The 17,223-nt window shown below is 35.8% G+C and overlaps 1 protein-coding gene across 3 annotated transcripts in view; it reads left to right on the plus strand.

Moving 5' to 3' along the window:
- Positions 1–17,223, plus strand: part of LOC111142175 (UHRF1 binding protein 1 like) — a 105,983-nt gene that overhangs the window by 62,023 nt on the left and 26,737 nt on the right. The window contains exons 12-18 of one of the 3 annotated variants that reach the window (XM_022495182.1): positions 1,819–1,960; positions 6,328–6,521; positions 8,151–9,279; positions 9,418–9,649; positions 9,823–9,998; positions 15,189–15,328; positions 16,019–16,169. In XM_022495182.1, coding sequence (XP_022350890.1) covers positions 1,819–1,960; positions 6,328–6,521; positions 8,151–9,279; positions 9,418–9,649; positions 9,823–9,998; positions 15,189–15,328; positions 16,019–16,169 — 2,164 coding nt within the window. Of the gene's footprint in view, positions 1–1,818; positions 1,961–6,327; positions 6,522–8,150; positions 9,650–9,822; positions 9,999–15,188; positions 15,329–16,018; positions 16,170–16,858; positions 16,904–17,223 lie in introns of those variants that run through there. The other 2 variants (XM_022495183.1, XM_022495181.1) reach the window with 2 other exon arrangements.

Below are 17,223 nucleotides of genomic sequence, written 5' to 3' on the forward strand. Positions count from 1 at the left end.
TGAGACCAACAACAGAATGTATAACATTCTTAAATAAATGATTTCAGATATGTGTTGTCATGTGTGAATTGTCATGGTTTATTCTGATATATAAATTTATTCTTATGTTACTCAGTGGTTTTCATCTGGGGCTGATTTTACCCCCTGGAGACATTTATTTGGCCATTTCTGAAAACAGTTTTGGTTGTCACAGCCAGAAGGGGTTGCTGCTAACAAATAGTGCGTAGAGACCAGTGATATTGTGAAACATTTTAACAAGGCACTGGGCCTTGTTAGCAGTGCCCACAACAAACTTTTATCTAACTCAACACCCAAAGAGCAAATAATCTAGTCAGGAAATGGGCAGAAGACATAAATAGACATTGCTCCAAAGAAGACATCAGATGGCCAGGAGACACATGAAAAAATGCTCCACATCACTCAGCATCAGGGAAATACAGACCAAAACCACAATGAGATACCACCTTACACCAGTCAGAATGGCTAAAATTAACAAGACAGGAAACAACAAATGTTGGCAAGGATGTGGAGAAAGGGGAACCCTCTTAATACTGTTGGTGGGAATGCAAGCTGCTATAGCCACCCTGGAAAACAGTATAGAGGTTCCTCAAGAAGTTAAAAAGAGAGCTACCCTACGTCCCAGCAATTGCACTATTCGGTATTTACCACAAAGATACAAATGTAGTGATCCGAAGGGGCACATGCACGGCAATGTTCATAGCAACAGTGTCCACAATAGCCAAACGGTTGAAAGAGCCGAGATGTCTGTCGACAGATGAGAGGATAAAGAAGAGGTGGTGTATATATATAGTGGAATATTACTCAGCCATCAGAAAGGATGAATATTTACCAATTACATTGAGGTTAATGGAACTGGAGGGTATTATGCTGAGGGAAATAAGTCAGGAAAAGCCAATTACATGTTTTCACTCGCATGTGGAATAAGAAGTATATAAGAAATAGAGCAGGGGATCATAGGGGAAAGGAGGGAATACCGAATGGGAAGCGATCAGAGAGTGAGACAAACCATGAGAAACTTAACTCTAAGAAACAAACTGAGGATTGCTGGATGGGAAATGGATGGGGGGATGGGTTATTAGGTGATGGGCATTAAGGAGGGCATGTGATGTGATGAGCACTGAGTGTTATACACAACTGATGGATTATTGAACTCTGCCTATGAAATTAATGGTGTACTATGTGTTGGCTAATTGAATTAAATTAAAAATGAGGTATAATTGATATCACATTAGTTTCAAGTGTGCAACATAATGTTTTGATGCATTTCACTATTTTTAAGTGTCACATTCACTGGCATGTTTATTCACAGAGTTGTACAGCCATCACCACATCATCACCATTATCTATCTCCATAATTTTTTTTATTATCCCAGCTTGAAACTCTGTATATGGCTACTTATTTTTCATAATAAATTTTTAATAATAAAGTATTAATGTAAATACACACCAGGGAAGCAGTCTGTTCTTATGGACCTGGATCTGTGTTCTGACTATTCCATTTACTTACTTCTGTTACAGAAATACTCTGATATTTTATGGCTCAAAATAAGTTTGCAAGGACGATTTTAAAGAGTTGATATGATAAGCCTTTAAAGAGGCTATAGTTTTTCGAATAGCTGATTGGTATTACCAAAAATAGTTTAACGTGAAGTTAAAAATATAATAAAGTTTGCATTGGAAACTAACAAATTATTTGAAGTAGTTTTAGGAGTTTGAAGTGATGTTCATGTGGCATAAATTGTTTGGAAAGGGCTTTACTCAGTGTACTTCAGTATGTTTAATTGTTTTTTTTTTCAGGTCTCTACAGCAGAACAATGTCGTTCTTCCCCTAAGAGTATGATTTCTTGCAATAAGAAATCCCTGTATCTTCCACAAGAAATGTCAGCTGTCTATATAGAATTCACAGAATATTACTATCCAGATGGAAAGGATTTTCCAAGTAAGAGAGTTCCTGCTTTTTTATTACTTGTCCATTACTTAGAAAGTTGTTTTTTTCTTCCTAAGGTTTTGAGTTTTTTTGTTTTTTTTTTTAAAGATTTTATTTATTTATTTGACAGACAGAGATTACAAGTAGTCAGAGAGGCAGGCAGGGAGAGAGGAGGAAGCAGTCTCCCCGCTGAGCAGAGAGCCTGATGGAGGGCTCTATCCCAGGACCCTGAGACCATGACCTGAGCCGAAGGCAGAGGCTTTAACCCACTGAGCCACCCAGGCGCCAAGGTTTTGAGTTATAGTGTGAAGAAAGAAACGAAAGTCCGTTGTTCTTTACTTGTCTTTGTACTTAGTATATAACTGTAGTATAGCATTTTTTTTTTAAAGGTTTTATTAGAGTGGGTGAGAGAGTGAAAAAGAGAGAACACAACTGGGGCAACAGCAGACTCCCTGCTGAACAGGGAGCCCCACACAGGGCTTGACCCCAGAACCCTGAGATCATGACCTAAGTGGAAGGTAGAGGCTTAATAGACTGAGGCACCTGGGCGCCTGTATAGGATAGCATTTTTTACATATTCTGATTATTCATATTTTGTTCTCTTACTAGCTTACAGTATCCTTTTTTAAAAAATCTTCTTAAACAATATTTTATTTATTTGAGAGAGTGAGAGAGAGGGTGAAGGATCTCATGAGCAGGGGGGATGGGGCAGAGGGAGAGAAGTTGACTCCCCACTGAGAAAGGAGCCTGAGGCGAGGCAGGGTTTGAAGGACCAGAAGATCATGACCTGAGCTGAACGCAGACACTTAATCAACTGAGCCACCCGGTGCACGAGGTTATAGCATCCTTGATGTTGGGAATCATATAGAACTCATGCTTCATTTTATCCCAGAGGTTTGACTCATTTCTTTACTTAATAGCTGTTAAATGAAAGAATTTAGCAAAGTTAGGTTATTTGCAGAATAAGGTCATTTTTTTCCCTTTAGTAAAATCCTATTTATATTTCAGCTATATAAAACTCTGTATTTCTTTTTTTTTTCCTCCCCCAAGATTGTATTTATCTGAGAGAGAGAGGGAAAGAGGGAGAGAGAGATCACAAACATCAGGGAGAAGCAGACTCCCCACTGCGCAGGGAGCCGGATGGGGACTTGATCCTACTGGGATCACGATCTGAGCTGAAGACAGATGCTTAACTGACTGAGCCACCCAGGCACCCGAAACTCTATATTTCATTGAAAAATTAACAATGGAGTTATTCTTTTCGCTATAGAGAAGTTTTTTTTTTTTTTTCTGTTTTTTTGTGCACAGCTATATACTTTGGATAACCTTTGGCCCTTATCGTTAGTTAGAAACAACTTAGGTTATGTGAATTTTTATTTGTAAGCTATTTGGGGGTCCTAAAGTTAAAATAATGATATGTTTGTATTCTTTGAATGGCAAATTTCTATACTATTGTTTTAGATCATCCAGGAATTCTGCAAACTAAAATTTGCCTTTGTTTATGTGATACCTTTTTGTTTAACTGTATAACCATTAATCCTTATTTGTGCCAAAGTTTTGGGATCTAATTTTTACCATCTTCATACTTTTCAGCAGTCTTTTGTGTATTCTCATTTGTTTCTCTTTTCTACCTTCCTGACTAAAACAAGGAAGTTACGACATTTGCTCAGCACTTTAGTAAGATAGCACAGCTGAAACTCAAGCATGGGTCATAAATCAAAGTTTATTGTGTGTCTTCCCCCAATTCCCCAGTGCCTTCCTAGGATATTTACAGCCATTTGTCTATAACTGGAAAATCCCATGGCTTCCAGCCCTCCTCACCTCTCACAAATAATTGTTTTCTTTAAGTAGTACAACCCTGAACTAGTAATTCTTCAGAGTTAAGACTAGTTTAAAGGATTTCTGATTTCTAATCTAGGCTTATTTATTTCGATCAGTTTTATTAACATGTGCCAAAGGAATATAATCTTATTTTATAATACATATATTTTTTCTGATCAAAATATAAAGTTCTTTCTCAGCAATTTAAACCGTTAGCTCCATAGATTCTTAGGAGTGGATTTGCTAGGTTATGTTTAACTGTGTTTAATTTAACTGTTCATTATTCAAAAGATTCAAGCATACACAAAAATAGAGTATGTTCATTCCTCATGTACAAAGATCCATTTTCAGCCCTGATATTTCATCTCTTTGTTAAGCTACCCAACTTTAAAAATACATCACTTTTTAAGTATTGTAAATGTAATATATTTTTTTAATGCCAAAAATAAAAAATTGCTCCCAAGGCTACAATTTAGAGATGACTTCTGCTAAAACATGAGTGTATGAATTTGTTAAGGCTGTCATAACAAAGTACCATAGGTTGGGTGATTTTTTTTTTAAGATTTTATTTTATTATTTATTGGACAGAGAGAGAGATCAGAAGCAGGCAGAGAAAGAAGGGAAACAGGCTCCCTGCTGAGCAGACAGCCCAATGCGGGGCTCGATCCCAGGACCCTGAGAACATGACCTGAGCCGAAGGCAGAGGCCTAACCCACTGAGCCACCCAGGCGCCCCAGTTGGGTGATTTAAACAAAAGAATGTATTTCCTCATAATTCTTGAGGCTAGAAGTTCTAGATCAAGTGTCAGCAAGGTCATTTCTTCAAAGACCTCTTCTTGGCTTATAGATTTCTGTCTTTTCACATGGTCTTTCCTCAGTGTGTTTCCTAATGCTGCTGATCATACTGGACTGGGCCCACCCATGTGAACTCATTTTTACTATGATTGCCTCTTTAAAAGTTCTGTCTCCAAATATAGTCATATTCTGAGATACCCTGAGTTAGAACTTTATTAGCATATCAATTTTGAGGGGACACAGTTCAGACCATAGTGATAAGTATCGTGTTCCTAGTCCTGTTCTTAATATATGTGTTTCTTTTATATATTTTATTTTTATCCTGTCCTTTCCCCTTGATGATATGAGCATATTCCAGGTTTCTACAGGTTTATTTTACATACTTCTAATAACTGTATAATAGCCTATTTCACTAGTCCCCTGTTAGATACTGTGTGGATTTTTCTACTGCTTAGTACAGTAGATTTCTTTCTCTGTCCCAGATCTGCAGAGCCCAGGTTCTTCTTTCCTTTTTTACTGTAGCCTTGGGGACTACATTTACTCCTGAGTCCTCTCTGTAGATGTCATCTTTCAGTCTATACTTGAGAGGGCTTCTTCCTACCTTCTAGAGTGCAATGTGATCTCCTTAGCATCCCGCTGCCTTTCTATTTTCAAATACAATCACCTCCACATCCCAATTGGCTGTATCTGTTAGACTTGAATTGCAATTTTTCTGCCTCTCTGTCTGTCTTGAATAAAAAACCTACAGAATTTTCATTACTTTGTGCTTAGCACCATACACAATATGTAGTTGGTGTTCAGTGAATCTTTGTTGAAAGAAAATGAAGGAATGAATGAATAAATGAATGAATGGAATGCCAAAAATGTCCTATTCAGGACATAATTATAATGTTGTCTCTTTAGTAATATCCTATACCGTGGGCTTATTTTCCTAGATCATTATTGTCAAAAAGTTCTAGATATGCTTGCTGTTTGCTTTACTAAATGTAAGTAGGTCTGAATGTTTAGAATAAAAGATTTTTTTATAAATAAGAAATGCTCTAAAATATAAAGATGCTCTGAAAATAATAATGGCTTTTAGGGTATAAAAAAAGGATTTCAGGAAGTGATGTATACTATAATTGTGAATATTTATTTAATATAAATTAGCACTAATACATTTATCCAACCCCTGAGCATTCTAATATGGGGGGGCAACTATGAAAAAGAGTATATTCTTTTTATTATTTACTAGCTACTTGAGTTTTTACTTTGCACCAAGCACTATTCTAGGGTTAGGATTAAGTGGAGAATAAAAGTACATGGCCTCTCAAGGAGATCTGCCTTGCTTACCACTTTCATAAGGTATTAGTCATTGGTTCTCTTATTTTAGAGGGTTTGGATTGTATGCATATAGTAAAAGTCCTTACAGAACTATCTAATTAAGGACCACAACTTTGATGTGATACTTCATCAAGAAGGTAAGGTTTTTTGAAGTTTGCTTCTTGGTGACTATAACATTAGGAAAAGAGATCTAAACAGTACTTCGTATTCATACAGATAGTTTAAGTAATATATTTTCAGTTAGTGAAACATAGAAAAATCTTGTTTTATCTATCTAAAAATGTTTCCTATCATCCGCTTGTCACTTTAGTTTTTTTAATAAAATTTCAAAACCTTATTAACTTAATTTAAAAAGAATAAATGTTGTTAAAAATGTTTTCTCTCAGGGAAGATTTAGACCACCTGTTCAGTAAAAATTAAAAAAATTTTTTTTCTCCACAGTTCCATCTGCCAACCTTTATAGCCAACTGAATGCACTACAGTTTACCGTGGATGAAAGAAGTATTCTGTGGTTAAATCAATTTCTGTTGGATTTAAAACAGAGTCTTAATCAATTTATGGCTGTATACAAGTTGAATGGCAGTTCAAAATCTGATGAGCATGTTGATATTCGAGTTGATGGCTTAATGCTAAAGGTACCATATAAACAAGTGGCTGTAACAACAAAACCGTTTTTCTTTTCTTTTTTTATTAAAGATTTATTTATTTACTTGAGAGAGAGGTGAGGGCAGCGACAGAGTCTCAAGCTGACTTTGCACTGGGTGCAGAGCCCAGCGTGGGGCTTGAGCTCACAACCCTGAGGTTAGGACCTGAATTGAAACAAAGAGTTGGATGCTTAATGGACTGTGCCACCCAGGCACCCCACAAAACTGTTTTTAGAGAAGTTAATAGCTTTAGAATTTCTAGGATTTAAGATGGGTGCTCAAATTTAAATAGACTTTCTTGTAATCTTAATTTTGATTTTGAAATTTCAGTTTTAATTTTGATTTTCATTTTAAAAAGCTTTAAGAGACTGTTTTCCCCCTTCTTTCTCTGTCTTCTTTTATTTTATTTTGTCACTGCTCATCCATTTGGAGGTAAGCTGAAATAAAATTTAAATCAGTGATTTTTTTTCCCTACTTCTTACCAGACTGGATAAAATTTTTCTTTCAAAAGTGGTAATTAATATAATGAAACTAGTAAGTTAGATCTGTGTTTAATTTTTTCACAGTTATTCTGTTACTGATATCCAAAGTTAATAGAAAGTTGCTTTGTATTACAGCCAAGTAGTTGATAATCTGATTCCCATGGATATCTCAATTCTACGGGAGGGAAGTTTTTTTTAAATAAAAGAGCTAGTATAGTGTAGTAAATAGGATAAGACTTGGACATGGATGAAAAATTTCAGTTTCTAGTTGTGTTGCTTGTACTCTATATTTCTATACCTTTAATTTCTTCTCTTAAAGATATACTTCTATACCTTTAATTTCCTTCTTAAAATGAGGTTATGAATAAAACTCATACATCACAGAAATGTTTTAAAGATCTTTTCAAAGATCTTACTGTATTCAATATAAAAAACACATTTTTAACATTTGCAGTTTTACTATGAGACAGTTATGTAATGATCTTTACACTCTCTCAGTTTGCACAGTTTTAAAATCAGTCCCTTTGAACACTTTGATGTGAATATTTTGAGGACTGAGGTTATTTATTTCTGAAAAATTATTTTAGCAAATAGTTTGGCCTATCCTTTTAAGTTTATTTTCTTAATAGTTTTATCCCAAAAAAAGTCATTCTAATGACATCTGTCCAGTCATTCTCTTTACCCATCCAGTCATCCTCCAAATCTCTTGGATTTAAAATAACCTAAGAAAAAGTTCCTTTTTCCAAACTTAGCACTTATATACTTAATGTATAGTAAGCTTTTAGTAATACTTATTTAATTTAGTTTCATTTTTTTGTTTTAACAACAAAAAATTTTGTTTGGTTTTGTGATATGTTGTATGCAAATATGCATGTATGTTATGTTCACTATTCATTATTTATGGGGGGGGGTTTAGATTTTTTTTTTTTTTTTTTTTGTCTTAGTGGTTAATCAGTTAAGTCCCTTTTACTTGCTTTAATAAAAATACCTGGCGGGAGAATTAATATTTTATGTCTGGAGGAAAGTCGTATTTTGAGGGGAAACACCCAAAAGAAGGCCTGAGCTAAATTATGTTTGTGATGATTTTATCTTCAAGACATATATATGGATTTGTAAGTTAATGTTTTTTCTCTTACAGTTTGTCATTCCTTCTGAAATGAAATCTGAATGTCATCAAGATCAACCACATGCAGTTTCTATTCAGAGTTCTGAAATGATTGCCACAAATACAAGGCATTGTCCAAATTGTCGACATTCTGATCTAGAAGCTTTATTTCAAGACTTTAAAGATTGTGATTTTTTTAGTAAAGCAAATACCAGCTTCCCCAAATCTGATGACAATTTTAATCTTTTGCACCCAATCTTCCAGAGACATGCCCATGAACAAGATACTAAAATGCATGAAGTTTATAAAGGAAATATTACTCCTAAGTTGAATAAACACACTCTTAAAACTTCTGCTGCCACAGATGTTTGGGCTGTGTACTTTTCTCAATTTTGGATTGATTATGAAGGGACAAAGAGTGGAAAAGGGCGACCAATAAATTTTGTAGACTCTTTCCCTCTTTCCATCTGGATTTGCCAACCAACAAGGTATGCAGTGTCACAAAAAGAGCTACAGTCATGTAATCAGGTATCTCTAAATACATCACAGAGTGAATCTAGTGATCTGACTGGCCGACTGAAGCGGAAAAAGCTCTTGAAAGAGTATTATAGTACAGAATCTGAGCCCTTGACAAATGGTAGTCAGAAACCTTCTGATACATTTTTAAGATTTACCTCTTCATCGTCAGATGCAGATGTTCACATCCTGGTTCACATTCATAGACATGTCAGTATGCAGATCAATCACTACCAGTATCTGCTCTTGCTTTTCCTCCATGAGTCCCTTATTCTGCTTTTGGAGAACTTAAGGAAAGATGTAGAAGCTGTGACGGGCAGGCCTGCTAGTCAGGCATCCATTTGTATTGGAATTTTACTTAAAAGTGCAGAAGTGGCTCTTTTGCTACATCCAGTGGATCAAGGAAATACTCTCAAGTCTCCTGTTGCTGAAAGTGTGAGCCCAACAGTTCCTGACTGTTTGCCTACTGAAAATGGAGAACTTTTGTCTTCAAAAAGGAAACAAGTTAGTAGTGGTGTAAATCAAATTAGAAGTGTAACTGTTAATCACATGTCGGACAACAGATCTATGAGTGTTGACCTGAGCCATGTGCCTTTGAAGGATCCTTTGCTTTTTAAATCAGCTAGTGATACAAATCTGCAAAAAGGTATTTCTTTTCCGGATTGTTTATCAGATAAAAATTTAGGGAAGATAAGTGAAGATGAAAGTAGTGGAATTATCTGTAAAAGTGGATCAGGAGAAATTGGATCAGAAACAAGTGACAGAAAGGATTCCTCTTATACAGGTTCAAATGGTGTCTTAAGCCACAGAGAAGATTCAAATTTGCTTTCCTTTGATAATGATGGTAATCAAAACATACTTTCAAACAGTTTAAGTAGTGGAGGACATGAAACCATAGAGTCAGTCTTTAAAGCGGAAGATTTGCTTCCAGAAACAGCTTCACTCTCTGAGAACCTAGAAATCAATCAAGAAGAAGCACCCACTGTTAGAACATTTACATCTCAGTCATCTTTAAGGTAACAACATACTTTTGGAATTTGGGGGATTTTTCATTTTCTATCCATATGTCTGTGGTGGGAGACATATTTTGTTTTTGGACAGAAAACCTCATGATAAAATAAGGCATTGCTAGAGTTAACACCTAAAAAATAGGTTTTATGTGATGTTTTTCTAATAATTTTGTTAACAGTGGAAAGCCTAAGGACCGTATCCCACCCAGCGTAGCTCCGCTCTGTGTTTCTTATAAGAACATGAAGAGAAGCTCCTCACAGACTTCATTAGATACCATTTCACTTGACAGTATGATATTGGAAGAACAGTTGTTGGAAAGTGATGGAAGTGATACTCATATATTTTTGGAAAAAGGTAAAGCAATACAAGTTTAAGAATTCATAATAAATATACAAATCTTAGAAGTGATGTTTAAGTATTTTTAATTCTATCCAATAATAAATTATAGCCCCCAAAAAACTTATTTTATTTATACACATACATACCTATATACTACAAAGAGTATTGTACCTAACTTTCTTTTTTATTTATATATATATATTTTTAATAATAAATTCTCTACTCACCTTTTTTTTTTAAATTTTTTATTTATTTATTTGACAGACAGAGATCACAGGTGGGCAGAGAGATAGGCAGAGAGAGAGGCAGAGAGAGAGGAAGGGAAGCAGGCTCCCAGCCAAGCAGAGAGCCCGATGCGGGGCTCGATCCCAGGACCCTGGGATCATGACCTGAGCCTAACGCAGAGGCTTAACCTACTGAGCCACCCAGGCGCCCCTGTACTTAACTTTCTAATGGTTGTTCTGTTGCTTCTTTTTTATGGCCACATCCAGCAGTTATTTGTATATAGTCATTTAGAGCATAAAGCAAACCACGTGAATGCTATTAGCCTCTTGTCATAGAGACTCCTTTATGTGAAATTTTGGTCAGATGGGCTTAATTTGCTTGATGAATTCTCAATTATGTTCGTCCTGTGACTGGAATTTTTCTGGACTGGACTGGACTGCTCATCTCCATAACAAGTATTCTGTCACGATTATGAATGATGGAACAACATGATTCCCCCATTTTACTCAGAGGCAACTAAATGCCCCAGTAAAGACCACTAGGAATGACTGAGAAAGTATTAAATGTATTCCCATCGCTAAGACATTGGGGCCTTTGTGAACAGGAATGAAAGGATGGGCCACAGCTAGAGATTAATTGCTAGATACTGAAGTAGAAGAGACCATAGGTAAATACAAATTACTTTGTGAATGAAGGATAGTAAGCCTGCTATTGATGATGTTGAAAACAGCTTAGGGTAAGGAAAGGCTCATAGGTTCACAAACTGAAACTTACAAAAATTAGTATACAGTCAGGAAGAAATAGGGGCAGTTTTTGAAATCAGCTAGATGGACCCAAGAGCCTAAACTTTTAACCAACCAGAATGTTATACTAGATCCCCAGACTTTGGAAATGATTACCATATGTGTATAAGAGGTACTGACACGGGTCATAGAACCCTATTCTAGATTCACAGATAGCTCTGTCGCCTAGTTCCCCAGTCCCCTTTATGGTTTAAAATCCTACCTTAACAGATTTCTGCTTTATGATCAAAATATACTTTAAAAAGAGTATTCCTATAGAAAATATCCCTAACTGTTCTCAGAAAGCATCAGTGGTTTCCTTATTATTTCTAAAAAATAACAAAAGGGACTACCACTCAATGTAGAAAACATGGAAAATATATACAGACAACTACAATTTGGAAAATAAGATAACCCAAAGTTACCGCAATTGGAAATACCATCATTTATTCTATGACTCTGTGTATATATTCATATACGTATGTATTTGGTGTCATGCTATATATATATGATTTTTTAACATGCTTTTTATCACTTTTCATCATTTTCTAATACCATTTAAACTCCTTTGAAAATATTTTTAAAATCTATATCAAATTGACTTGAAAATATACCATGACTTCTTTTTTAAAGATTTTATTTATTTATTTATTGAGAGAGCGTGCACATGAGCAGTAGGAGGGGCAAAAGGAAAAGGAGAAGCAGAAACAGAGAATCCCAAGCAGGCTCTAGCCCCAGCATGCAGCCCAGCGTGGGGCTCCAGGCAGGCTTTATCTCATGACCCTGAGATCATGACCCTAGCCAAAATGAAGAGTCGGGTATCTAACTACCTGAGCCACTGTGGTACCCCTGTACCATGAGCTTTTAATAATTTCCCTGATCCCTGATGATTTTCTTTATGTCAGAGGAATTGATTTACATTAGGAAAAGACTTGGTTTTTTGTGTTCTTTTGTTTTAGTTTTATAAGAAATACATGTAAAAATATGTGAATACTTTCTCATTATAAAGAAATCAGTTATGGGGTGCCTGGGTGGCTCAGTGGGTTAAAGCCTTTGGCCCAGGTCATGATCCCAGGGTCCTGCGATCGAGCCCCACATCGGGCTCTCCGCTTGGCAGGGAGCCTGCTTCCTTTCCCCTCTCTCTCTGCCTGCCTCTCTGCCTACTTGTGATCTCTGTCTGTCAAATAAATAAATAAAATCTTAAAAAAAAAAAAAAAGAAATCAGTTATTATGGAAATATCTGAAATAAAAATTGAAAGTGTCACTTTAATACCACCCTACTCTGCCCGTGATACTGTTCCCCACTCTAGAAATAACTGTCATCAACTTTTTGTATATATATTAACAGACGGTTTTCTATGTGTTTTTCTATACATATTTGTATGTTTATATATGTACACATAACACATATGTGTGTAGATATGCATGTGTATACATGTTTTTTAATATATATACATATTTATGAACAAACATGTAGTGGGACTGCCTTCCCACCATAGGTCCTAACTATCTTCCCATTTCTGTTCTTGTCAATTTATAATTCATTCTTTGTTCTGTAGGCACAAACTCTTAAGAATGTAATTATCACAGTGCCTGACTAACGCAGTCTAAACCACGTGACTGTGGATCTCCGAGTCGTGAGTTCAAGCCCCACGTTGGGTGTAGAGCTTACTTCAGACAAACAAACAAACAAAAATGTAAATACTATCACATTCATCCCCATTTTAATTCTGATAACTTCTCACTGCTTTAAGGCATTTAGTTTAAAATTACTGACAATGCTTTGCGTGATACGGCCCCAGCTTAACTGGTTCTGCTGTTCACCCGTGTGTTTGTTATACTTCAGGTGTACTATAGTACACTTTACTCCTTTAAATTCACTCTTCAGTTTCTTCACTATGACAAACTTTTTTCTACCTCAGGGTCTTTGTACCTGTGCCTAGAATGCTCTTTTTCACTTTAGTTTATATAGTGTTTCATCAGGGAAGCCTTCTTACCCTCTAAGAGCCCTCTGTGAAATGGGAATTGTATATATATGTATTTTCCCTGGCTTTAAACATTGTTTTCTTTCAGTAGATGATTTATTGAGCACCAACTGTGTTTCCAGGCACTGAGTTAGAAGCTGAATGTGTAGTCATAAATGCGGTTGACCCTTGAACAACATGTGTTTGAACTGCGCAGATCCACCTATATGTGGATTTTTTTTTTTTTTTTTTTTTTTTTTTTTGGTCAATAAATTCAGCACAGTTCTGGGGCACCTGGGTGGCTCAGTGGGTTAAAGCCTCTGCCTTCAGCCAAGGTCATGATCCCAGGGTCCTGGGATCGAGCCCCACATCGGGCTCTCTGCTCAGCAGAGAGCCTGCTTCCCCTCCTTCTCTCTCTACCTGCCTCTCTCCCTGCTTGTGATCTCTGTCAAATAAATAAATAAAAATTAAAAAAAAAAAATTCAGCACAGTTCTGTAAATGTATATTCCTTGTGATTTTTTAAATAATGTTTCTTTTCTCTAGCTTTTTTTAATTGTAAGAATACAATATAATATATATATAACATGTGACATAGGTTAATTGGCTGTTTATAATTTATAATAAATTTATAATTAAGATTTCAGTCAATAGTAGGCTATTAGTAATTAAGTTTTTGGAGAGTCAGAAGTTATATGTGGATTTTTGACTGCATGGGAGGTCAGCACCCCTAGCATTCACACAGTTCAAGGGTTAACTATATAATAATTTAAAAACTGAGGCTATGTCATGACTTGTACTTTATTTTATTTATTTATTTATTTATTTTAATAATTTTTTTTAATTTTTTTATAAATATATAATGTATTATTAGCCCCAGGGGTATAGGTCTGTGAATTGCCAGGTTTACACACTTTACAGCACTCACCATAGCATATACCCTCCCCAATGTCCATAACCCCACCACCTCTCCCTACCCCCCTTCCCCCGGCCACCCTCAGTTTGTTTTGTGACATTAAGAGTCTCTTATGGTTTGTCTCCCTCCCGATCCCATCTTGTTTCATTTATTCTTTTCCTACCCTCCAAACCCCCCACGTTGCCTCTCCACTTCCTCATATCAGGGAGATCATATGATAGTTGTCTTTCTCTGATTGGCTTATTTCGCTAAGACTTGCACTTTTCCAATGCACTTTTTGTAGAAATTCATTTTTATGGTTGTTTTTTTTTTTTTAAGTATTGGTCTGTGATGGGCACAGAATTTTTTTAAGATTGTCTTTGACCACAGAGTTTGAGAAATAATGAGATACAGCACACTGAGAAATTAAGGCAGGTAGGTAAGAATGGAGGATGATCACATTGGTAGTAGTGGCATTAACTTCATGTAGATGATAATTAGAAGTTATTGTAGGCTACTGAAAGGGGAAATGAAGTGGTTAAACTGGGACTGTTCAAAATAGGATGGCCTACGGAGGCGAAAGCTGGCTGACTAGGAACCTGCTACTCTAGCACTCTGCCAGCAATGAGGAAGCAGTGGTCAGTGTTTTAGATTTCTTTTCATACTAAGTGTAGGGCTTTAGTATCTCCAACATTTTATTGTGGACATTATTTCTTAATATTTGCTAGCTAATCAGAGTTTAATTTTTCTTTGCCTATCATTTTTTTTTTAAAGATTTTATTTATCTATTTGCCAGAGAGTGAGTGAACACAAGCAGGGAGGAGCGAGGAGCCCAACAGGCAGAGAGAGAGGGAGAAGCAGGCTCCCCGCTGATCAGAGAGCCCGACTCGGGGCTCAGTCCCAGGATCCTGAGATCAGGACCTGGCCGTAGGCAGAGGCTTAACCCACTGAGCCACCCAGGTGCCCCACCTATTATCTTTTTCTTTTTTTTTTTTTTTAGATTTTATTTATTTGACAACGGAGATCACAAGTAGGCAGAGAAGCAGGCAGAGAGAAAGGAGGAAGCAGGATCCCTGCTGAGCAGAAAGCAGGATCCCTGCTGAGCAGAAAACCCTGCTGAGCTGATGCGGGGCTCTATCCCAAGACCTTGGGATCATGACCTGAGCCAAAGGCAGAGGCCTTAACCCACTGAGCCACCCAGGCACCCCCGCCTATTATCTTTCAAATAAGCCTTTGCTTGAGAAAGAGTTGAAGGGATGCCCCATATTGATTAGATAAATGTAACATATTTGGATCATGTGTAAAACTGATTTTAATTTGTTAGTTTCTTTATTACTTTAGGTATTAAGAAGAACATGACTACAAATTACCAGAGCCTTGCAGAGAATGCAAATGCTAGTGCAAATCTACAGAATTTTGGTGAAACCTCTCCAGATGCCATCAGTACAAATTCAGAGGGTGCTCAAGAAAATCAAGACCTGGTAATCATTTCAGAGAGATTTTGTGAAGAGAAATGCCAGCCACAAGGCTGATTTACCTTTATTTCATATTTAATATGGGCACATTTCAAGACATTAATATCTAAAGTGAATTGCCATAGTAGTAGTAATTCACTTTGCTCTTTCCACTCTTGAAGCTGCTTCCTTCCTTCTTATTGAATTGTTTTTCTCTGAATTTCACTTCTCTAAATCTGTTTTTCTTGCACTGAGGAGGGAATTTCTGTCTTTTTCCATCTTTTATTTTTTGACCTTTATTATTGTTCCATTTAAATACATTTTGGAAAACAAGTTTGATGGTTGATAGTAGTCAGTCCTTATGAGGAGCTTTCCACAAAAGAAGTATGTTACTGATTTAAGCCCTTCCCACCTAGTGAAATGTTCTTACAGATGACTTAGAAAATATGTTCAGCCTTCAGTGAAAATAATTTCATACAGAAATGTCATGTAATTTAATCTTTGTGACCTAAAAAATTCTCTTTTGACTGAATAGGAAGAAAGGAAGCTGAAGTTTGTCACTATAATGTATAACCATGTTTTCTTGGTCAAAAGTATATTTTCTGTTATATTAGGTCACAATTTTGTTCTTAGAGGTTATAATAGTTTCCTGTGTCATTTCTTAAATTTTGTTTGAATTGCTTGGTATGCTAATATTATTTATGCAATCATTATTAGATGTCAGTTGTGGTGTTTAAAATTACTGGTGTAAATGGGGAAATTGACATCCGAGGGGAAGATATGGAAATCTGTCTTCAAGTGGACCAAGTGACACCAGATCAGTTAGGCAATATCAGTCTTCGGCATTACCTGTGTAATCGTCCAGTAGGTAAGACTTTAATATAATTTAAACTTTTTTTGTTTTTCATATATATGTTTCCTTAGCAGTTTTATCTTTGGTATAAATGAACTCAAGGAAAATTACATTTGTTTATAATAATGTAAGAGATTTCTTTTAGATTATTTTCATAAAGTATTTTGCTTGTTATTAGAAATATGTGTTAAAGTTGTATTCTCTAACTTCTTTTTGTTTGGTTAAGTCTCATCTTTTTTGGTCTTCTCATTCTTTGATATAATAGGTTTAAGAAAACTGAGCTCTTTTCTATATGAAAAGATTAAGATAATCCTAGAATGTCAAACTTAGTTCTATGATGGAATAAATGTCAGTTTTTATATTCCATTATCTTGCTTATAAGCAAACATTTCCTGAATCTAGCATGATACTTGGTGTTTTGAAAAATCATGTATCATGTTCTTATGATCCTTCGTTCCAAGATCAGCACATTCACTTGGACAGAAAGAATTTTGAACAACAAAACATGCAGTGTATGAAGAGGAAACCGCATAAGACCTTCCTTTTTTCAAAGTTTATATGGAGTTATCACTCATGGTTTTCAGTCATTCGAAGAAACTGATTTATTAGAATAGTTCTCCTAAGCATTTGAAATGATAATTTTCAATTTTTTAAGTCTTTAAAAAGTCACTGAGCTGTAATATTTTTCTTTGCTATATATACAGAATGCTAAATCTGATACATAACATGTTGAAATACATAGTCCTGCATGATATCAAATAAGTATGCTATCACCTCACATCTGGGAATTGCAGGTAAATGTGCCATTTGTCTTTAAACCAGCATCATAGAAAAAATTGTCTCCTGGCTTTTTTCTATGTATAGGCCTTGCAGTTTACAATGTATTTGTTAAAAAATTGCAAGAATTTTGTACTAGAAGTATAAATCCCAATAGCATGTAAAATAGAGGAAGCTAAATATATAACTGGAAAGGTTTCATAGTGGACAAAAGAAATTTCAAAACCTAGACTCTGTTCTATTCCCAACCCAAACACTCTTCAAATTGTGCACTCTTAAAATTATGTCCAGT

This window comes from Enhydra lutris, unplaced genomic scaffold (genome assembly GCF_002288905.1).
Source record: "Enhydra lutris kenyoni isolate GAN:26980312 unplaced genomic scaffold, ASM228890v2 scaffoldscaffold7, whole genome shotgun sequence".
NCBI classification, from domain to species: domain Eukaryota; kingdom Metazoa; phylum Chordata; class Mammalia; order Carnivora; family Mustelidae; genus Enhydra; species Enhydra lutris.